Raw genomic sequence first — 24284 nt, 5'->3', positions numbered from 1 at the left:
GAAACCACAGATCTAATCTTAGCAATGTTCCTGAGATAGAAAAAACAGGAACGAACCACAGATTTCACATGTTAAAACACATAGATTTTATCAAAAATGACACCCAGATTTCGCACAGCATTACAGTCAGAGAGTGATAGAGCCCCAATGGCCTTGTGTTGCTGAGTAGAGGTGGAATCACTGGTTGTCTGACTTCTGTGCATTTGCTGTGACACTTGGTTACTTTAGGCTGTCTGTTGTTTTTTTTGGTGCAGTTTCAATTTCGACTTTACACTTTTATACATTACAAGCTAGGAGGGGGGGCAGCATCCAGCGGTGCTATGAAGTATTTGAGCCCGGCTTTCATTTCCTCTCTGTGGACGGTCTTGGCTGCCAGGTTAGAAGTCTAAATGACTGAATACAAATGCTTTATTTGTCTCCCTAGAAAGAATAACTTTGAGTGTAGCAACAAACTTAAAACAGCTTTTTTTGATTGAGCTCATCCCACAGAATATGATGCCTTATATCTCATCAACAAACAAGGAATAGCGGCGTGCTGACTTATTCCTCAGCATCATGTGCACTGATGGTGGCCCTCTTGCAGACCAGCAAAGACAGGGAATTTGACGGTTCAGGGTAGTAGGAGCGCCTCCATGCTGATGAAGCCACTCCTTAACATGGACAGCCTGTCATGATGTAGCAGAAGGTGTAGCTCATAGTAACACAGACTGTTTCCACCACCTGCTCCTCCAGAGGATCCAGGTCCATCATTCTGTGGAGCTGGTCGACCCGGCCAGCTGTTTCACTCTGTGGGAATCTCCTAAGTAGTAGCTGACACTTCAGCAAACAGCAACACAGGAAGTCAAACTGGTAGAAAACACATTGTTAGGAGGTGCAGCCTGCTTTGCCATTTTTTGGCTGCAACTAGCAGGTTGTGTAATTCACTCTGCCAGTACAGCCATGGTACATGTTACCTGGGAGTTTTGCAGAGACAAAAATGTTGATGTAGCTGATCGCAAATTGTATTCTTATTTTAGAGACTCTTGCTGTTGGTTGTTGTCCACATGGACTGCAGCTCTTTCATCTCACCTTCCTCTTTTAGAAACAGTAGGACAAATAGTCCGTGGTGGGATGTTTACAACCTGCAATTGTTCAACCTGGTACAACAAACCAGTTATCACCCTATAGTATATTTCTATGGGACTCAAGAAGATGTGAGCATGCCAGCTTTGTAAAAACCTGACTGGTACATGTGAGACATTGGCCAATGAGTGTAGTCCTTTCTCCGTTGTAACATTAAGGGGAACCCATCTGCATCTTCATTAGCCTGTCCCCCAGTCTGGATGGGCTTGATGATGTTAAAGCTCCGTTAAAAGGCAAACACAAATACTTCCAGTAAGTTCCAGCTCCGGTAGGTCACTGAGATATTAGATTATTCACTACAGGTATTGGAACTATGCAATTGTTGTGCGTTGTTTCCCGTCAGTATTCGAAGCATTTGAAGTTTCCTGCATAGCTGCTGGACGACTCCATGATGCTATCGTCTCCTGCTGCTCTGTGTCCTCAGCTGGTTATCTGAGATGGACAGCAGGGAGGGAGGGGCGGGCCCCCAAGTGGCTGCTGGGAGATGAGTTGGAGAAGGGGCAGTGGAGGGCAGAAGCTTATCCTTTGATAAGCTGTGGCATGTCGTCGTGGAGTTGGAGCAGATTCCTCCTGTGTGCTGCAGGAAGGTGGCAGCTGGGGCTGCTGAGGGTCAGGTAGAATAATGAAACTACAAAACATCGACTCAGAGAAATGGTTTGGCACCTTGAATGAAACATGAATGAAAAATGAATAAATAAATGATAAAAAAAAAAATCTGCCAGAAATATCAGTCATGACTTCTGTTGCTTCATGAAATCTGGCAGTCAAAGTTTCCTAAAATATTTCACCACTTTGCCTCAAGCAAAGTCACAAATCAGGGGTGAGAGAGGGAGAGGCAGGAACTTAGGATACTCAAAAAGGAAGGAAGAAAGAAAGAGAGAGCGAGGGAAGAAGGGAGTAAATATATGTTTGCCGTGCTGCCTTCACAATTAAGACATTAATCACGGAGTCCATACTGCCGAGTCATCGTCCTGCCTGTGGTCAGGCCATCAATCAGAAGCTGACATAGGGCTGGCCACAAGAAGCACAGACACACACATTTTCACACACACACAACATGCACATATATGGATCTGAAAGAGAAGGTCAGGGCTGCATGTAGCCTGAAGCTTCTATACTCATTCAACACAAGGAGGTGATTCCATTTTTATCTTCTTTATATATATATATATATATATATCAGTATCTCACAAAAGTGAGTACACCCCTCACATTTTAGTAAATATTTCATTATATCTTTTAATGGGACAACGCTGAAGAAATTACACTTTGCTACAATGTAAAGTATTAAGTGTACAGCTTGTATAACAGTGTAAATGTGCTGTCCCCTCAAAATAACTCAACACACAGCCATCAATGTCTAAACCGCTGGCAACTAAAGTAAGTACACCCCTATGTTAAATTCCCTGATAAAGGCATGACGGTTAGCCTAATAGCTGGTTTGATTCGCATTGAGAGATGATCTTATGGAAAGTACCCCATGCCAATCTCTAGATATGGTGAAGGCTATGTGATGATGTGGGGCTATTTTAATTCCAAAGGCCAAGGGAACTTTATCAGGATGTATAGCGGTTTAGACATTGATGGCTGTGTGTTGAGTTATTTTGAGGGGACTGCACATTTACACTGTTATACAAGCTGTACACTATATACATTAATAACTTTAAAGTGTAAGTGTATCTTTCAGCGTTATTCAATTAAAAGATATAATGAAATATTTACTATGTACTATATATAAAAAGGTCAAGTCTTTTTAAAACATGTTTAAACCACTGCCAAGCACTCTTAAATGTACCCAGTGGACCTTTTGACCAATAGCAGTGCTCTCCAGTCTCCATTTTGTTTGTATGCAGCTGACATGACACACATGGCTGCTGACTGTTTCGCACTATTCCACTGACCATGTGCCAAGAAACATGAACAAGAAATGTACAAGCAAAAGACAAGAAAGAAGATGACTCACAGCAAGCAAACATGGAGGTGAACGTGCAGGCGCCAACTATTTAAAGAAATCGGCTCTGCAAATGTTTTGTGTAGAAAGACAGTGTTGGTTAGATTATGTTTTTTATGGAAACTTGGGAACTACTTGTTGTATCATGGCCTTGAACATTGCAGACACTCTTGTGTCAGCACAGATTCATTTAATGTAATCACCAATTATAATCTTTTTTTTAGTTATTTTGCTTTCTTTCTTGTGTAGGTGTAGGGAAATTGCTGCAATTAAATTTGAATTAAAAAAGAAAATTTTTGATGGCCACAACTTAATTAAATGTAATCAGTATGTACATTTTCATGGATCGATCATACTGTTGGACTGCCAGACTGCTATGACACAGCACATATTTAAGATTGATGTATGCCTTGTAACTGTGCCTTGTACCTGGATAATTGCCTACATGGCATTCTTTTTGTAAACCACCCCAATAACCTAGAAGACAAGAGTCTAATCTATCAATACAGATAGTACATGTTCATAATTATGCATTTATTACATATAACTAGCAGTCCCAGAGTGGCACTGAGTGGTAAAAGGGGAAAGATACAATTATAAAAACATGATCACGACAAACACTATAAGAGGATCTGAGGAGTTCATGTTCTACCCATGATATTTTTCTTTTTATTAAACATAGGGTTTGTTGGTTAGCTCATAACACTGATGTCTAACCACAACTCATTTAAAAATAAATAAATCAAAATGCATTGTGGCTACAGTCACCAATCTTGACAAATAGGACGACCAAGTGCAAATGAAAGCTCTACCTGGCTCATCATGGTTTCCTTGTACTGTTTCTTCTGTGTGACTTTGATTGGCGGCTGCTTGGTAACGGCCGACACCAGGAAGTTCATCAGGATGTCTTCACAATTAGCCATGTGGTCCACCATGGTCAGCAGGCTGGCAGGGACGTAGTGGGTGAACAGGTAGTGGTAGTATCTGACGTACAAAAAAACAAGGATGAAGTTATTTGTGTATTTATTTCTTTCATTAAAAGCTGCACTTCTATTCTAATCTGTCCAGTATGGTTGCTGTGTTGCACTCTCATCAGCACGGGAGCAGTAGATCACTGACTACGTTTACAAGCTGTCAATTTTCGGGTTATGGTCGGGTTAAGGTCACTATTCGGGTTTCTGAAACATTCGGAATAACCCGTTTACATGCGTGAGCAGAGAGAGTTACTCCTGTAGCCTATACATGGCATTTGTAATCAATTGGCAATATCCCGACGTAAACGGCGACGCACGGTTAGCGTCTGGACGTAGCCTACGGACAACCTTAAGACGCAATAACTTTTCGGTCACCTTCTTATAAATCTCACTATCTTGGTACTTTCTGCCGTCAACAAAAGACATTATATTAATGGTTTTCACCGCACTAATGAAGAAATTGGTTTCCTCCTCGCTCCAAAAATGTGGTGCTGTGCTGCGTCTCGCCATGTTTACCTCTACTTCTTGTTTACTTCCGGTATACTGCGCGCAGGTTTTTTTGCATTGACATATATATAACTATATTATTATAGTATATAATTATTATTATAACTATGTTTTCTGGCGCATACAAGAAGTTCCTCTACTCAAAAGACCAAGATTCCTTGCGAATAGAACATGCGCAGAACACAAATCAATGTTCCTTTTGATGGAGATATGCCGATACGCGTTTACATGACCAAAATTTCGGGTTAGAAAAGGGGTAACCCAGGTAGCATATTCTGGTTTTTAAAAACCGGAATATGAGCATATTCGGGTTTTTGCAGGTGTTTACATGGCCGTGCGCGACCGGGTTATTGCTAATATTCCGGTTTTGAACGGGTTATTGGCTGCATGTAAACGTAGTCATTGTCGACTCTCCACCTCCCTGCCAAGGTCTGCTGTCGCCACCAACACACAACACACACACACACACACACACACACACACACACACACACACACACACACACAAACACACACACACACACACACACACACACACACACACACACACACTTTCATCCTTTTCACTCTTTGACTCATTTTTTTCTGAATTGCCTTGGCATTTGAAATAAAAAAAAAACAAAAGGACTAAAGAGTTGCAGTGAGCGTCCTAACAATAGAACAATGAGAGAGCTGTTTATCTGCATGACAAGATGCTTCAAAATCCGTTCGGAGAGCAACGCTCTTCTCCGTTTGATTTACCGCTCTGCTTCATACTTAAACCTTTGTTTATTTCAGTCCCGGCGTTGTGTTGTTGACAATCATTTTATGAGAGGTGGAGAAAGATTGTATCATCCCATTTCCCTTTTCTATTACTCAACTAAAATAAAAAATAAAAATGTGACTGGTGAGAGACTACTTTTAATGTGCTTTATATCTTGTGGAGAAGCATTTTTGTGAAGTAGGGATAGATCAACCTGACAGGTGACGCAGAACAACTGCACTCCAAGGCAAATTCACAATAGTGTTGGACACATTATGATCATATTTCAGATCCAAAGCTTTCTTAAATTACATCATCGTTATGATGCTTTACATGCCTCTGGGATTTCCCCCTTTCTGGTCTATATATCCCTGCCTCTGCTGAATTATTTTTTATCCCCGGTGGGGACAACATGTATCTTCCCCTCAAAGTGATCAATGCTACTTCACCAATCGACCATATTATCAATAGAAGTATTTTAAACTAAGTCAAGCGCTGCAACTTGAACAGTCTGTAGTGCTATAGAACGATAAATCCGAGCAACAGTTGACGCTCCCTTTCATGGTTCGTTCAACGTGGTAGTTGAATTTTGCTGAGAAAAGTGAGCGTCATGCGGCGGTAACGACAGTTGAGTTTAGGCACCAAAACGACTAGTTAAGTTTAGGAAAAATATCACGGTTTGGATTCACACACTCCCGAGGAACGAACAAGTGTTTCCTTGGTATAAGTCGTTTGTTTTCGCCGGGAAGTGAACTCCGCTCTCCGGCTTGGAAGCGCTGTGTTTTATATTGACACCACGTTGTGCTATTTCATTTTAAATTTTTCCATTGAATATTGAAGTTCATAAATAAGTGTTTTGGCATGCCTGGCCGAGGGACACTATATCCATGGTGTTGAAAGGGGGATTTAATTCTTGCATGTTTTGCAAGATTTTGCAAGATTTTTTTCACAAATCGCACCATGCATGTAATCACTATTCATGCATTTTGTTAAGTTGACCTGAGTTCACTGCATCCAAAAGAAGTCTTACCTAATGTTTATTGTTAATCATTTAAATTAATAATGTGTAAATATTAAAAGCAACTGCAAAGCTTCGCTGATCAGCAGGAGATTGTGTGGTTTTTGTACCTGTGGTAGAAAGCTGCCCCTGTAAGGACCATGGAGTAGTCATTGGTCCATTTGGACGTGTAGCCCCATCGGGATCTGGAACTATCCCAGTAGTGACTCCTTGCTGGATAACCAACGATACGCTCTGGAAAGCTTTGCCATACAAGAAAGGCAAAATCCACCTGTGGAAGCAGAAAGTAAGGAAAGACAACAGAGTAGAGAAAAGAAGAGGAGGCCAATGGAAATGAAAAAGGATGATATAGTGGGAGAAAATAAAGGCAAGGGGAAAAAATTTGGAAAAAAGAAGGAGAAGATATGGTAAGAGGAAGAGGAAAGGTGACGAGAAAGGAAAAGCACACAGTAATGTTAAAAGGTTAAACAGCTTTCAGAATTTAAACAGCTTGTGGAGGAGATAACCACATACAGGTATAAACAACTTATTCAGAATAGCTATGGCATTTAGTCTGCAAGGCCGTCATCCAAACAACACCCATTCTGCCTCTTCAGAACTGGACAAATAGCATTTTAAATGGCATTTCAGCATTGTGAGCAGCTTCCCTCCCACCTGAAAAGTTTCCCATCAAATCACATCTGTCTGTATCACAACAGATTCAGCAGTCATAAAGCTTCACAATGATCGCCAATTTCCAATTCCTCCATTTGCGCCACCTAGAGCAGATCCTTGAGCATTTTCCTTGACTTTAGTAGTAGCCCTTTATTGTCACATAGTCACAAGTACCAGCGAAATTAGCCATCAACCTGACCATACATATACAAACATACAATATGACAATGGGGTAGACAGGACAGGAAGACAGGGTATTAAGGAAAAAAATACAGCATGACATGAGGAGAGGGGAGGAGAAAAAGGCAACCTCCAGATTATGCCCCTGACAGGAGTACAGTGTGAGAACAGGAAAAAAACACCTCAGCAACATAAGCACATAACCAGTACAAGAGCACACAAGACTTGCAATGGGGGAGGGGAGTGTTGGGGTGGAGGTAATCCAGCACAGGCAAGCAGCCATCCGGTCCTGCAGCCATTACGGCGCTGGTCACAGACCCGCCCGCCTGACTGGTGGTACAAAGCGGTGAAGGCGAGGGACTGGGGTGTGGGGGGTGATTGCATATCTGTATATATGTAAGGGTTCGTGTGTGAGTAGGCCTGAGTAGTCAAACTAAGTCTGGCCCCGTAATCTCGTCTCAGTCCGCACGATTGTCATAGACATGATTATACGCAATAGGTGATTTGTTAATTTTTAAGAGGGGGGGAAGGCCCTGTTCGTTTCGTTCACCTGCGACTAGCCAACTGCTGAATGAAGGACTCTTTTGGTTCTGTATTTTATAATACCATCCAAGACAAAACTGATGGAAGGGCGGTAATCAGAGAAAAAGTTGTAATAACAAATCTGTTACTTCAGCACTACGGACAGCGCCATGGATTTATCAGTGCACAGCACAGTTAGGCTGCTGCTATTTCAGAGTCATGGTCGGGGCCATAGATTCTAACTTGCAAAAACTCAGATTAAGGATCAATGAGTCTGGCAGACTAGACTAACATACTAAAATACACAACCCCTCTGCCCCCGCACTCTCTCTGTTGCTAGAGGATGGTGAGGGGGGATGGCAGGTTAACAAGGGTCATGCATTTTGGTCATTTTGCTAACAAGGGGGAAGGCATCCCCACTTATATCAACTACTGTTTATAGGCAAACATGCTGCTTCTACAATTCCCTTTGCAGTTTGTATGAACACACCTTCAGGACCATCACTGAGCAACTAGAAAGGCATTTAAATGCTTCACAAGTGTACGATTCTCTAATACACTAATGTGCCGAGAGGGTGCTCATCGCCTCAGGAGCTGCATATTCTTTATCCAATCCATTGGTCTGCCCCGCTCCGTATCCCAGTCAGGCGCCCTTCTTCCCCAATAAAGAAGACATTTCATGTAGAGTTGTCTGGAGCACCTGGTGTCCTTAAAGAAACTTGAGCTACCTGAGAAAGAGCCTCTTTGGAATTCAACAACACCACTGAGATGTGCAGGCAGACACACCAGAGAATAAGGGGATCAGCACATAGCCTAATGAACTACTTGGTAATACACACAGACACACACACACACACACACAGACACACACACCACCTTAGGAGCCGGGGGAGAAAATTAATTACCAGAATAGTAGAGGTAGGGAGACGGCGTCGGGGAGGTGAGCACTGAAAGTGGACGTTCTTTAGCGATACCTTGCGGCTTCTGTCATGAGTCGCGTGAGCAATTACGGTAAAGTGCCACTGCTAAGCCGAGAGAAAGGTTGGAGCTGCCATTTTCAGTGTAGTCCCTGATGATTTGTGCATGAATTGTGTGTGTGTGTGTGTGTGTGTGAGATGTGTCAGATGTTTTCACAGCTGTGCTGAAAGGATTAATGATATCATGCAAATATAATTTAGCCTTCAGAGATTAAAAGGTTCTTCATAATGTGAAATGGCATGTGTGTGTGTGTGTATATGTGTGTGTGTGTGTGTGTGTTAGTTTACAACTGAGAGACTGACAGAACCCAGATTCTTTGCGCTCATAATCTGTCTTAATTACGGCTTGAAACGGGCTTGATACGACTGAGGAATTCAAGCGGGGACTGAAAGTTGAACAGAGTCTATGTGTGTGTGTGTGTGTGTGTGTGTGTGAGTCTGTGTGTGTAATGCATACTAATAGATTCTACAAGGCCAGAATTGATCTGAGGAGCAGAGGGTCAATCCAGCAATAGATCTGTGACAAATCTCTCCCGACATTTGGGTTTAACATGTCCTATGTTATCAGATGAAAAGAAGCTACATCACATTACAGAGCCCTTATCTTCCCCACAGTATGTGGTCGTTTGCCAATGTGTTTTTTAGAAGTTGTGTTTTCAATCTGTTTTATTTTTATTTTTGCTCCATGTGAAGCGAGGCCACTGCCGCGCTTTCACTGTCAACTTCCATCTGATTTCAGGGTGATAAAAGTGAGGGAAATGACTTCTTAAACTGAGCTTGTATCCAGCAGGTTTAGAGTGCTGTGGCTTTGATGAACTTCCCAACAGTCTCAGTGTGATCCAGGACAACCAGCTGGGATTTAAGGTCTACACTGAGGCCACAAGCAGCTACTGCAGGTGTTTAGTTTGGAAAATATTTGGAATTATAGCTGTTCTCACTAGGTAGCCTTGACGGCTCTTAAAGTGCTCTCCAACATTTATACAGAAATTCAAACAGAATACTGTCAAACCTTCTTCCAGAGTTTCTTTTATTGATTGCTTATGGCTCATTCTGTGACAGACCCTGGTCTAGTACTAGTAGTTTTCACCCCTTGACAATAAGATAATAATACGGAAAGTTTTGTGTGTGCCATGCATAGGGTTAGGATGAGGATTAGGTCAAATCTGCTTGAATGTGAAGGTTAATTCACCTTTATAAGTGCATGCAGTGTACATCAAAGTTTTCCTTGGCTTAACAGTATCTACAGTAACATCTCCCAAACACTGTTGCTAACCTTGGTTATGTGTTTTGAAGGTTTAAGGTTTGTCTTAATAATACCAGCCTGTTGTGTCCATAACTCGGCTTAAAAAAAGCTTTAAAAAAATAATGGGGTCGATACCATGATTTAGTTACTTTTCAGATTATAATATTAGTTATTTAGGATAAATAAACTATTTAAAACCCCTTTTTAGAGATACGTGGTTCTCACAGGACAGCGATGCTACAAATATATGACTATCTTATAAAATATGATGCATTGCTGTAGATTAAACTACCCAGCAGTACATAAAGGAGTTAAAATAAGCACAATATCTACAGCCAGGGGCAGACTGGGACAAAAATTTGGCCCCTGCAATTCCATCCCTTACTGGCCCAATTTCAGACGGGGACGTTATTTGCTTTATAACTGCAAAAACCAGGCTCACGTTAGATTATGGCAGCAGCAGCATAAGGTGCACGTACAGGCTTTCATAATTCAATAATACACACACTGGAGCAATTCATTAAACGTTCAAATAAACTACAATGGCACCATCTTAGAATAGAATGGAAATGCTTGCACATTTAAAACATATTATTACATACTTAAACACCCAAAACATCAAAGTATGAAGACATAGCAGACCACATGTGAGCTTTTATTTTGAAAAGCAGAAGCCCGACGGCTTCAGGCTGTAGCTGTACAATCTTGCATATGTTTGCCAAACTAGTGTGAAACGCCAGTGTTGCCGCATTTTTTTCTATTTTCCAGCGGCGCAAGAGCGCTTCGGCCCTTCTGGCATTCGCCAGAACTGCCAGATTGCCAGTCCGCTAGGGGTGGTACGGTTCACAAAACCCACGGTTCGGTTCGTATCACGGTTTTAGGGTCACGGTTTTCGGTTCTGTACGGTTCTTGTTATTTTTTCTTTTAATCTTTAAAACTCCAGAATATACTTCAGCATATAGCTAAAATTAGCATATTGAATGCATGTTCCCAGCGGTTCGGGTGTTTTTTCATGAACCGTACCACCCCTACAGTCCGCCTATGTCTACGGCAGTAAAATGCAACATACACATTAATACAGCAGGAATATTAATGCACAGACATCAGATAGAATAGGAAAACACTGACAGGAAACATTTTACTGCACTATACTGTAGTACTTTTGCTTTTCATACTTTAAGTACATTTTGTTGAAAATACTTACATATTTTAACTTAGGTAAGGATTATTTCCACAGTGTGGTATAAGTAATTTTACTTAATCAAAGAATCTGAATACTTAATTACATTTTTTTTATAAATTTTTAACTTATTTATTTGCACAATAAAATCAAGGCAACGGAAAAAATTATAATTGTGCAGGTGAGATTAAGAAAACCCCTAGGGGTACAGAAGGAATCTCACCTAAGGAAGAGGACATTTTTTTTTAATAATGAGCAATATATTATAACCGTGTACGTCAGCATTAGACTGAAATACTTCTTTCAGCATTGCTAAAACTTGCCCAGACTCTGCACCATCCTAGATGGGCCTTTAAATGAAAAGAGGATAACAATTCAGCCAGTGTTGTTGAAGAACTATTTCCACATCCACCATATTGAAAATGTCTTCCAAAGGGAATAACGCAGCAGCATGCTTGGCCGCCCAATGATAGACAAAAGCTTTGTCAGGTTTTTTCAGTCGTATTCCCTTCTCTAATCTCTCTTCATGGAATAATCATACATTTAATGAGCTGAAACAATGTAATTATGAAATTGGCACAGTCATTCTTCCAATGAGGTATTATAATAGGAAAAGTCCTATTAAAAGTGTAATGTTCTCTCTTGCACATTTTCACTCACTTGACATATTTCATATTCTTTCAATAAATCCCCTCACTATGTTAAAAGGGCAATTAGAGGAACGAGTTACTGAGCACAGCAAAGATTCCCTCTACTGCCTCTTTATGTCCCCCCCCCCCTCTCTGTCTCTCTCTCTCTCTCTCTGACATCTTCTTCCTCTCGTTTCATAAAACAAGCCGTGCACCTATAAGAGTGTAGTTGTACAAAGTTGCTCGTATTGCTGTACCACAAATTGTAATGCCATAAAGTGTAATTGGGATCCCCCCCAGCGTAGAAAAGGTGAACACTGACTTGCTCCCGTCAATGAAACATCTGAGTTTAACGATATATTGGATCTCTTGGGCTCATTGGGCCTCACAATCCATTACGGATTGCATCTTTTACTCGCTGAAAAAAGCTGGGGAGAAACGAGGCTGCTACTTGTAATGCCTATCAAAGAAGAAGCACTCATTTAGCATCACAGATGAGCTGTTCCTGATCATTTTACTGCTTTTTAGGTTTAAAACATATGAAACCTTTTCTATTTTTTTTATTTTGCAAAAACAATTTGAAGAAATGTCATACATAAATCTCATCCCTCATATTGTAAGTCCTTCACAAAAGGACAAAACAGACAAGACATGCAAAATAAAAATAAAAACAACACAATAAATGCACTCAGATAACACTGTTTTCATAGTCCCTAACATTAATGTAAAAATTCATCTCAGAGATTGCCATACTCTTATAATAAAGGCTGAAACTTTTTTTTTGGACCATCATCTCCAAAGCGTTTTAGGGTTGCGGTGTGTTGTGCGTCCTCAAAAATAAAACGTCACGTTACAGTGCCTACGGAGCCACCGAGGAGAAGCAAGAAGTATGATTGGTCAGCATGGGCTGCTTGTGTTTTCTCCTACAAGCTTGCAAGCCTGAAGATTTTCATTAAAATAAAACCCAGTTTCTGGGTAGCTCACCTGGTAGAGCGTGCGCCCATATACAGAGGCTCAGTCCTCGCAGCAGCGGCCGTGGTTTCTAGGGGTGTGCATTGGCACTACCCTCACAATTCGATTCGATTACGATTCACCAGGTAACGATTCGATTCAATTCGATTCTACGATGCATTGCGATGCATCAAAATTCTACTGCACACAACAAGGCAAATTTTTCATTAGTCATGAGGCAATACAACCAGTCAGATATTGAACAACAGATTTTATTGGCTGCTATGTGTGTATTATCACTCTCGTGTATCTTTGATACAGAAGTAATTGAAACTTCACAACTTTATTGTCCACTCAGGGCCAGAAAATAAACAGTGACATAATCGATTATGGCACTTTGCCGCATCGATGCTGAATCGTGCATGCCCGCATTGCGATGCATGGCCGAATCGATTATTGTTGACACCACTAGTGGTTTCGGTTCCTGTCTGAGTCCCTCCAGATAAATGGATGTCTTTGGTTTGAATAAAGGTTGATGTGGAGTCTTGACAAACACATATTTGAGAACTGTGTTTTAATAATCAACAGAACACAGTGTGAGTGGGTTTATATGAGTTCTTTTTGGGTCCAAGACAAGCTTTGATTCAGTCTTGTGGTTGTACAAAGTGTAATTTTAACACTGTCATGTGTTCATGACACTGTCATGACACTCTTATGTAGATACCTTCAAGTAAAGTGAAAAAACATACAGAACATATGAGACCTCATGGACAAAAAAAGGATACAGCATTTACCTTTATCTTTAAATGCATAATTTGTATCGTCCTGGTAAATTAGTGTACCTCTGCCTTTTTCATTAAAGTGTGAGAGCCTAAAGAAGCACACCACTACCTCTGCTAATATGTCAAAGTCTTGATTAAAAAAGGGGGAATTGAAACATAATTTCCACTCTTGACATTGCTTTAGACACTGGTTTCTAATTTGTTCTAAAACAAGTGTCAGTGTAACAATCCACTGAGGTGTTTCCTATCCTCTCTCTTAAGTAACGAGTGAGAGTCTAATCAAAGAGGTGCTCTGTGTTTTGACAGTGTAATAATACAAAGGCAATGGCTCTCGTAAAACTCCTGACTCCGTGAAAGCACTTTGTTTTTCATTATACCCTCTTCAATGCACTTTTCTACTCTCCTTTTCCTTAATTCCTTCCTCTAGTCTTTTCTCCTGCTCACTTCTCTCCTCTTTCCCTTCCCTTTCCTAGTTTGCTTTTCCCTTTTTTGCTGCTTTCCCATCTCTTCTTTTCTTTCACTTTTCTACCCTCTCCTTATTACTCCGCTGTACCCTTTCCTCTTTGCCTTTCTCACTTCTCTCTCTCTCTCTTTTTTTTAAAGAGCTTTATTGAAGTTTTTTACAGCAAAATATAAGATTATAAATACATGTTATATATTTAGACAAAACCTCACTTCTCTCTCCTTTCCGTTTCTTTGGGTTAAGTTCAATTAAAAGAACACCATCTTAACAGTACCTATCCAACACCACACATCGCACCTAATTTAATTAAGACGAGCGACGTGGTAATTCCCTGAGCCTCCATGATATTGAAGTCTGTAATCAGAACTCTTTTGTTTGTATTTTAAAAGTTCCTGTCGAACTTTGTTGCTTTGCTAATCTGCTGCATTTTCAATCGCCCTTTAAAGGCAAAGCACATTTCCCTCCTCTAGTTCAGTGGTCGTTGCAATGTTTGGCAATTCATTTGTAATGAACGGTATTCATGACTGTGCGTGGACTGACTGCCTCATTTCAGAGAGGATCAATACTGTGTTAAGACATCACCACCTTTTGCCACTGGCTGACATAAAACCATGCAGACTGGAGCTGGTTATAAAAACATTTCCAGCGGCTTTTGACCTTGACGTGCAATCAGTTGTTTGCAAAGTTATGAAAAACCTCTACAAATGTATATTTCTGTTTGTGCCAAATTGCCACACTCCGCAAAGTTAGTTCAACATGTCTTACCAGATGTTACTCAGGTACTGCTTTGGAAAGTGCACACTCCAGCAACCCCAGGGAACACCATTAGAGATTGTTTTTTTGCCCACCTAAAAACATCGGTTAGACTTATTCTAAATGTCTTTTTTCTTGCGACATTAAAAGTGAATATGTATGAAATTTGTGAGCTAACCAGCCAAAAAGGTTATTTTCAGAATGAAATACCATACTTATAATAATCGGGTTGGCTTTTTGTTTAGGACATACACCTTCTTAGCATGATGCTAAATATTTAGTGATAAAGACTCAATTTAAAACATGTCAGCTAAAAACCTTAAAAAGTAAGCTGGAAACAGTGTTTCTTAACCAACTCACGGTGCTAACTTTAGCTGAGTTAGCAAGCTAGCTACATCAGATTAAATGTGCCAACAACAGCTGGCATTTCATTCATCCAAAAAGCTGACTATGAATATCCAGTGGTATTCTGCCGCAATTAGCATTTAAACTGCACATTTTCTGTGCATGAACAGAAAGCTTGACAGATGCATTTCAGTTAAGTTATTCAGTCTGGTTTTAGGCAGGCAGCCATGGTGAATTAGTTTCTTTACTTACTGCTGTTTGGTTAGTAATTCAGTAATTGACATTCTAATCCTGATGTCTGATAATGGTGTTTTGGAGGCCTGGTGTCTTGGGAATGTGGCCGTCTCACCTCATTTTGTTGATAAAGCATCAGTGTCTCAGTTCACCAGTCCATAAAGCGCCAACGTTGTGCTAATTGGTTGATAATTCACCAGCGACTCACCTCGTTTGTTGAGAGAACCGAGTCTTCATCCAGACTGAGAACGGCATCAGTGAGGATGACGTCATGGGGGGAAAAACGACTGCTCATCGTCTGGAGACACAGAAAGAGAAATCTGACATTATTAACAGTAGTTTATTGATATGCAACACAAATTACATTTTTGTGAGGTCATGTGGCAATTAGTCTACTGTATATCCACGATGTTCCATTTCTGAAATTGCTCCGGTGCCGCCGGAAATTGCGCTGGATCACGCTCTTTTCGCCTGGATGTCCATTACCTGCCGCTTTCTTTATGTTGGAATTCTAAACTCCGGTGGATTTATGTTCCACCAAAACAAGTTCCTTCCCGAGGCTATTTTGGAGCGACACCGTGGCTTTGTCAGGTGCTTAGTCTGCTTGCCCATGACGATTGTGATTGGTTTAAAGAAATGCCAATAAGTTTTTCCCTCATTCCGGAGTGCTGTGTGGACTAGCCAGACCCTCCTCCACAGCGCTGTGGAGGACGGTCTGGCAAAGTGAGACTATGTGGCAATAACCACTAATGTTAATATAACTGACCTGTAGCCAGTACTTGTTGAGGTGTTTAGGATCATATTAATGATGTCTTAAAAAAATGTTTGGGGTATTTTATGCATTTATTCGATAGCAATAGAGGAGTTATGACAAGAAACAAGTGGGAGAGAGATTGCAGGTCTGGCCGGATTTGAACCTAATATCTATTATTTTCTAGGTCAGGAAATATGTTTATAAGCATTTTAAAGTTATACAATTGGTATAGAGGTATGAAAAATCAAGGCAAAATAAACAGCCAATAAGAAAATGTATTTGTCTTACACCCTGCTGTGTTTCTATCGATCAATGAGCTGACTTTATAGGTTTCGTGTGAGCCTTTATCAATTCACAGCCTAACAGAAAGTATAGTAGACCTTGATCCATTGGCCTAACAGGAGCTGCTGCTGCTGCTGCTGCTATTGACTTGTAATTAAAGTGAGAATTATTGAAGTGTTGAGTATAAAAGGAAAAAAGACACAGATCTTGACTTATTGGGGGGAAAAAAGTTCAACTGTGGTTTCAAATGTTTCATCATCGGCGGACCCATTATCACACCACCAGCTTACAAACTGCAGCATCGCTCTCATATGCTGTTTAAAGTTTGTGATGACTCTGATCATTGTTTATTTATTGAACTATATTGGAAACATGTCATCATGTCTTTTCTCTGGGCTGTATCTGGGGCAGCCTAGTTGAACACAAGGGTAATGTGAGCGTACCTTTAGTCCAATTGATGAGCAATGGTTTGAGAGGTCAAATTTCAGTGGGTGGAGCCTAAAAATATAAATGTATGTATTTATGTAATCAAATAAGGACAGTAAATGTACAGCGGCTATTATTTCTGGGGGCTATCTTTGCGTCCAGGAGATGCTGCTTGATAAGCGGGTGAAAATACGTATTCACTAAAAACCTTAGGGTTGGTTTTGGACTTTTTACTATACAACCTGCTGAATGTCACCTGGATAATTTCCTGTCATTAACCCTAAGGGTCTAAGGGCATTTTTACATATCTTCTCAAATTTACCTTTTTAGGGTATTTGCATATAACGGATCCCCATGTATTTCATATCAAAATGTTCAGAACAAACTCAGCTTTCCGTATAGTGATGCCCACACTTTTTCTAGAGCAATGTCTGAAGAGATAATTTGGCTCTAAAGCTGAAACATTAATGTTGGCTTTTTGAAAGTTCTCAAATCTCTTTTAAAATACAAACCTTAACTTATGATGTGTTGTATGAAATGTTTCGGTGGTTGAAATTAGTTTACCAAAGTCTTAGGTTATGTCTGATTAAAATAGTAAATAAATGTCTGAAATTAATTTTTTTATACCGCTTTTTGAGTGCGTCTTTCATGCTCAGAGGGTTAAAACAGAACTGTCAGTGTAAAAGTCAACAATGTTAATGTAAGACCGTGATTAAACATGAGAGGCACAAATGGAGGCCAGACAAGCTTAATCTTTCATGGTCAGTTCTCCAGTATTGCTAAGTTAAACCTGGAAGGTCAGCTAAACCACACAACCTGCAGTACATTATGCACTTCAGTGTTAACTTAAGATTATATATTTTTCTTTACATGGTAGCTCAGTTTATGAAATCTTCAATGCGTTGGCTCCTTTGCTTCACCTGTCACCCAAGCATTATAATTATCTCTGCCTAAGGTTGGAGTAAAAACTTCTGTAAATGTAATTATATATTTTCTCTCTGCTTTTATCTTGGTCAACTAAGGTTTTAAGTAATTGAAATGGACCTCCATGTTAACTACTGTCGCCCAGAGGTAATATTAAGAGGCTTATTTTGCCAAGTAAGACCACAATTATCTGCATGTTTAATGTCTACTTCCATCTCAGCTTAATGAGCCGATGGATGCTGACTGAACAAATTCATTGAGAAATGAAGCGTAACATCAACACAAATCCCCTAAATTATGTGAGAGTGCCACATAAAAAAACTGCTTTAAATCACTGCTTAAAGTGAAAACGCTTGCCAGAAAAAATATTTTCTTTGGATGGATGCCCTATAATCAGCAGGCAGGTAATCAGTTCAGTCAGGATGGTGTTCATAGTAGTGTAACCGTCTCTTAGCTTTCTTGTGAAAACCACCAACACAGTGTAATTGTCTGAAGTAAATTAGCCACTTGCCTGATAATCAACTGCATTCATCCTGGACTAATGGTCTGAATGTAATAAATTCTTGAGATCAAAGACTTGCATGAGTAAGAAGAAACATAATGCACAATGCACACACATTGTCATGGACCAGTTTACATTATAACCTCACTACACGTCCAAGCATCCCTCAGGTCAACTTGCTTTAAACCTGGATTAAACCTAATCTCAGTCCAAAACTTCTCATCCATGTTGACCTAAAAATTGAGATTGTCGAGTCATTCTGGACCTTGGAAATAGAAGTTGACAAAACAGTCAAAATCTTAATTAGCTGACGAGGACAAAGATTACAGATTTACATCATCATGGTGCCCAGAGGATGAATCCTAATGACTTTGGTGATCTCCTGACTTTTCCTTTAGTGCCACCGCTTTCACCATTTTAATGAAATATCTCAATAGAATTTGGCACGGACGTTCACGGTTCTCCCCAGGATGAATTGTAATAACTTTGGTGATCCCCTGCCATCATCGGGTCAAGATTCTAATTTGTCCAATACGTTAAAGTGACTATATTTAACTTTTAAATGTTTCTGAAACTGTGTAATGTTCCATCTGATGATCATAAATGACCTGCAACAGCAAACAAGACTAACAGTGAACTAACGCTATTTTTATATAGTTGTTATTAATGCCTCTGCCTGGGTCCGATTTTTGCCGCAAAGTCACAAAATGATTTGCGGCAGGTAGACGGCGCTACAGAACACACATTCTATGGGTCACAGATTTCTTTGTAACACAGGAAAAGCCTCTGTTATTGTATCCAGCCAGGTAAAGGGTAGCAGGAGATTTCTTTATATACGCCTAATTGTATTTTTATTTTATTTTAGAAATGATATGCTGTAGTTATGGCTGATACTGGTGAAGGACCATCACAGAAAAGAAGGAAATTAAACAAAGAACAACTAAAAGCTAAAAGGGAAAGTGAAAGACAACAGGCGAAACTTTCAACAGATTGAGACAATTACGGGATTGTAAATGATTCAAAAACATCCCCAAATTAGCCCTCAGGTAAGTTATTTGTCATTGTCATGTAGACCTACTATTTTCTCTTGCCTTGTCCCACTGTACCAGTGTAAAGCATCCTTGGGTTTCATGAAATGCTCTATATTAATCTAAGTTTTTATTACGTTGGTTGCTACAACAATCTCTTAATGCTTTGGCTCGTGACACAGTGACAGTGATACCTGCCTAGCTTACGATACATCCAAAGTAGGCTAAGTTACCGTATGCAACACTTGAAATGCAACGATGCATCTGTAACTTATTCTCTTATTGTAAATGAATGATTTTCTGTCCAAGCAAAACATTCAACGCAAATATATGACCTCCCGGTAACACTAACTCCTAGACCTTTACAACAGCAGGTGTGGTAAAAACACTACCGCTTTTGTCCAAAGGGGCCGCTGAAATCAACACAAACTGAAAGGCAATTTAAACAATAAGCAAAATTAGTGACATTTCCATCATTACTTTGTTTAGTACTAATAGGCCAAATGCTAAAGTTATAAACTCAGATTGTTTAAATGGCTGCATTGATATTGCAAGGAATTTGTCTGTCATTCACACACACACACACACACACACACACACAGACGCACGCACGCACGCACGCACGCACGCACGCACGCACGCACGCACGCACGCACGCACGCACGCACACAGAAACTGTATTTAGGTTTTTAACACAGATTTGTGCATATAGCTCTTCATAAAGCTCCGTAAAAGGTTAACTGGACATAGAGTGCTCTGTGCTGCACTCATCATCAATCTTTCTGACAGGATATATACTCCTGCTTCCCGTGACTGAGCATGAGCAAACACGTCTTTTGGGTTCACCACTTTGACGTGTGGAGTAGGACAGGAGGAGGTGGGGATTGAACCTCCAACCCTGTAATTAGTGGACAAACTGCTCTACCTGCTGTGCCAAGCCAGTACAACTTTTGACTCTGGGTTCAATAGAGTTATACAGTTGTGTCCCATGATGGACTAACCGATGCATTAGATGCTTTTCCACTCTGACAAGAACATCAAAAATGGTCAAACAGAAAACTGCTCATCTGAAGTTGCAGTCCAGTAAACATCAGTTTTGGCACAGGCCATTTAAAACCTTTACTCAGACAGGTACAGACAACCCCACACACACACACACACACACACACACACACACATCTCTCCCTCTGGCAGGTGTCAATGCTTCTCTGCCTCGGGACAGAGATTAGATCCTTCTGAGATCACTGGCAGTTCAATGGTCTGAACCTTATCTTTGTGGCTCTCCTTCCACCCATTTCCCCTCTTTATATTTGCCATGACTCATGCTACTTTAAGGGGAGTCTTTGGAGATATCCATTCTGTCTTTAAGTAGCAGATATATCTAGTTGTCAGTAAATTACAGCTAAAAGTAAAAAATCACTTTTTATCTGCAACACCATTATAAACTATGGACAGCTATCTCTCATGATGAACATGTTACTTAAATATTAGAGTGAAACATTATGGCAAAAATGCTCTTTACTGTTTCAGTCTTAATATGTCAGAGCAGGTTTTTATCCCCATTTTTTAGACTTCCCATTTTTAGGTTTCTGATCATCATTCTCTGATTCTTTTTTTCCTGATAACATCACACACAGCTGGTTCTCAGAAGTGTTACTGTATCGTTAGTCAATTAATTCAGAATCAATATTGTTGCCTTTTGAAATAGGTTCAATATATTACCTAGTTTTTTTGGAAAGTCTTGATTAATATACAGTACTGTAAGGTGACATGTGTTAGAGCTGACATGGATTTAAGCTGCGCTAACCATATATTTCTTCTCCTACAGGTCTGCATGACCAAAAACATTACATTTGCCAATGACTGGATAAAGCCTAAATAATAAGTCGACATTATAAGCCTCATAAATAATAAACTAAATTATATTTTGACGTCAACACAAGACAATCAATTCCACTCTTATTCCGCTGCTCTGACCCTCCATTCAATCATGTTTCAACATTAGGTCCCACTTGACCTCTGAACTCTCAGCTTTTATGCTCCTTTGGTATAATTGAAATGCATACCTAAGAAGTCAGGATCAATGTTGACAATTAACTTATCAATATTAAATTCAGGGTGTGGGGGCAATACATGCAATATTGCCGGGTGATTGATGAAGGAGAGATATAGTCGACATATTAACAGCGAGTCCTTTGGTAATATTGATGTGTGGTCATAAATGCTAAGCAGGCAGGACCTCACTTATAGCAAGGCCAAGCTATGAGCGACGTGATTCATCTGATCCAGTTCTTCCTGTGTGATAAACAGTTGGTAAATAATTTAAAAACTTTACATATGATTCTGAATCATTAAGGGAGCTTAGGTCCAACCAGAATCCCAGTGTAAACTTCAATTGTATGTTCTGTACATACTGTATATTGACAGCAAACAAGAAAGAAAGGGAAGAAACAGAAGCACATTACAGGGTCAGGATTTTCATGGATTTCTATTGCGCATAATGTATCTTTTAAAGCGAATAAATACATTGGAAAAGATGTATTAATCACTTGGAGGTAAGTCTGAAATTTAACCTGTTGAAATTATCTTTCACCTGGCATGCGACCCACCTATAATGCCTACTTGGAAAAATTGCAGCAGAGAAATTCCTGACATAGGTTATGCCACAAAAAAGTTGTACAAGAGTATGATAGTAGTAACAATAATGTAACAAAATAATTTAATATGTATACTTAGTCAAATGAATGACACTATCAATTTATTATGTATAGGTTGAACCTGTAAAAGGGAGGCTTCTAAAACTCTGATGAGAAACGATAATATCTGCAATCAGAAATGTTTTCATTTTGTGATCGACCAGGACTATGTTAATTGGAGTATGGGGAGACAATGTGAGTCTTACTACAAACTTATTAGATTGTTCTTAGTCTCGCTTTGCCAGACCTTCATCCACAGCTCTGTGGAGGAGGGTGTGGCTAGTCCACACAGAATTCCAGGATGGGAGAAAAACGTGCTCTGGTTTATTGGCCTTTCTTTAAACCAATCACAGTCATCATGGGCAACACTAAGCGCCTGACAGAGCCACGGTGTCACTCCAAAATAGTCTTGGGAAGGAACAAAACCATAGTCCTCATAAATCCACCGGAGTTTAAAATGGCAACACATAGAAAGCCAAAGGTAACGGATATCTGGCCAAAAAGAGTGACATCCGGCGGGATTTCCAGCGGCAACGGAACAATCACGGAAGTGGAACATTGTGGACTAGATTGTTCTATAACAGTTTAAACATGTCCCACTTTGAGTGTGTCTCCACTGCATCCTTTTAAACCTTTATTGCAAAACAACGCCTCATTGATGTAAGTGAAGACATCTGCGAGTCTGCATACAGTTTCTATCTCGGTCATGCTTCCTATTTGTAAAATCTTTGGAGATTTATCATTATTATTGGTCTGGAATCTGGAGACAAATTCTTCGTAAACATATTTGGACAATAAAGTGGATTCTGATTCACAACAACTGTCCCATTTAAATGATGGGAAAGATTTTTTAATAAGGCCTGGGTTTAAAAAATTTAATTAAATAAAAACAAACAAAGAGCAAGCCTATCATTTAAGGAAAGATATTCTGAGACTGTCATTTGTTCAAATACTTTCTGACAAGTGACTTCTTGTAGCTTTATTGTTTGGATATATATATATATATATATATATATATATATATATATATATATGTTTCCCTGTTTGTTTGTTGTATTGCTTTTTTCGTTTTTGTTAAGTAATTATATCAATTTTAGTTATTTTATTTGTATAAGGGGAGGACTCTGAATTCCTCTCCTGAACTACAATTGCTATTTTTTCTATTGTATATATTTCATATCTTCTTTGCGTAAATAAACTAAACTAAACTAGCTATACAACTGATGATTGCCCTCTCTCAGAAGCAAAGGTGGATGTAGTATGGGATAGTTATGTTTGATACTGGAGACTGAGTTTTGCTTCCCACCTCCTACCAACTGTCCTTAAATCTATTTTTTATATACCATGAAGGACTAGCCACCTATTTTCTCGTTTAGGTATGAGAACCTGTGGGATACTAATCCAATACATTGAATAGTAGATGTACAATTTTATGAAAAGAGTGGAAGCAAACAGAGGTACATGAAAGAGAGAGGAAGTAAATGCTGATGAAGCGCATCCCACAGCATTACAGAGTAGATACACTCATAACCAACAGCCAATTACTCTGCTGCGCTCTGTCGAGGCAAATTGCAAACTTTCTCTGTGCGTGCGTGCGTGTGTGTGTGTGTGTGTGTGTGTGTGTGTGACGTTATTATAGTGGGAACAAGCCCAGCAACCGCTCAGTAGGAAATACACTGAAGAGCATCTGTCTGGGCCGCATGGCAATATTCCACATGACTAATTATAGGACCATAGATGCTGGTGGGTATCAACACACACATGCATATTGCATCTGAGACGCGTTTTATTGTCACCAGTGGAAACACTGTTCTTGTATTTCAAGGGGGACACATTCACATGAAAACAAAAAGAAACAATTACACCACAAAGCATCTGGATTACAGAGAGAGAGAGAGAGAGAGAGAGAGAGAGAGAGATGTTGGCATGTGTGTGCCGCAGGAAATTCCGCAAGATGCATGCCTTTTCTCACCGATGTCCGTTTCCTTCTTCTTTCTTTTTGTTGGAATTCTAAACTCCGGTGGATTTCTGAGGACTATGGTTAACTGCTCCTCAGATCTCTGCAGGGTAAATCCAGACAGCTAGCTAGAATATCTGTCCAATCTGAGTTTTCTCTTGCACGACTAAAACAACTTTTGAATGTACACGTTCCACCAAAACAAGTTCCTTCCCGAGGCTATTTTGCAGTGGCTCCGCTGCCCAAGAAGATTGTGATTGGTTTAAAGAAATGCCAATAAACCACAACATGTTTTTCTCCCATCCCGGAATGCTATGTGGACTCACTACTCCTCCGCAGCACCGTGGAGGATTGTCTGGCAAAGTGAGACAACAGTATAATTAACACCAGAGAGAACATTATCCAATACATCTACTGTATATCTCTATTTATCTCCCTCTGTGCTCCAGCAGAATTGTCTCGCTATAGCTGTTAACATGAAGAAGTTTA

The 24284-nt window shown here is 39.9% G+C and overlaps 1 protein-coding gene across 1 annotated transcript in view; it reads right to left on the bottom strand.

Annotated features, from left to right (window-relative positions):
* The window catches only part of LOC120547023 (exostosin-1), a 334390-nt gene that overhangs the window by 5775 nt on the left and 304331 nt on the right, over positions 1-24284 (bottom strand). Inside the window, exons 9-11 of the mRNA XM_039782373.1 lie at positions 15435-15524; positions 6424-6584; positions 3886-4057 (exon numbers count right to left, since the gene is read on the bottom strand). Coding sequence (XP_039638307.1) covers positions 3886-4057; positions 6424-6584; positions 15435-15524 — 423 coding nt within the window. The remainder of the gene's footprint in view (positions 1-3885; positions 4058-6423; positions 6585-15434; positions 15525-24284) is intronic.

This window comes from Perca fluviatilis, chromosome 18 (assembly GCF_010015445.1).
Source record: "Perca fluviatilis chromosome 18, GENO_Pfluv_1.0, whole genome shotgun sequence".
Classification (NCBI taxonomy): Eukaryota; Metazoa; Chordata; class Actinopteri; order Perciformes; family Percidae; genus Perca; species Perca fluviatilis.
Note: the sequence above shows the minus strand (reverse complement) of the source record. Positions and strands in the feature narration are given on the sequence as shown.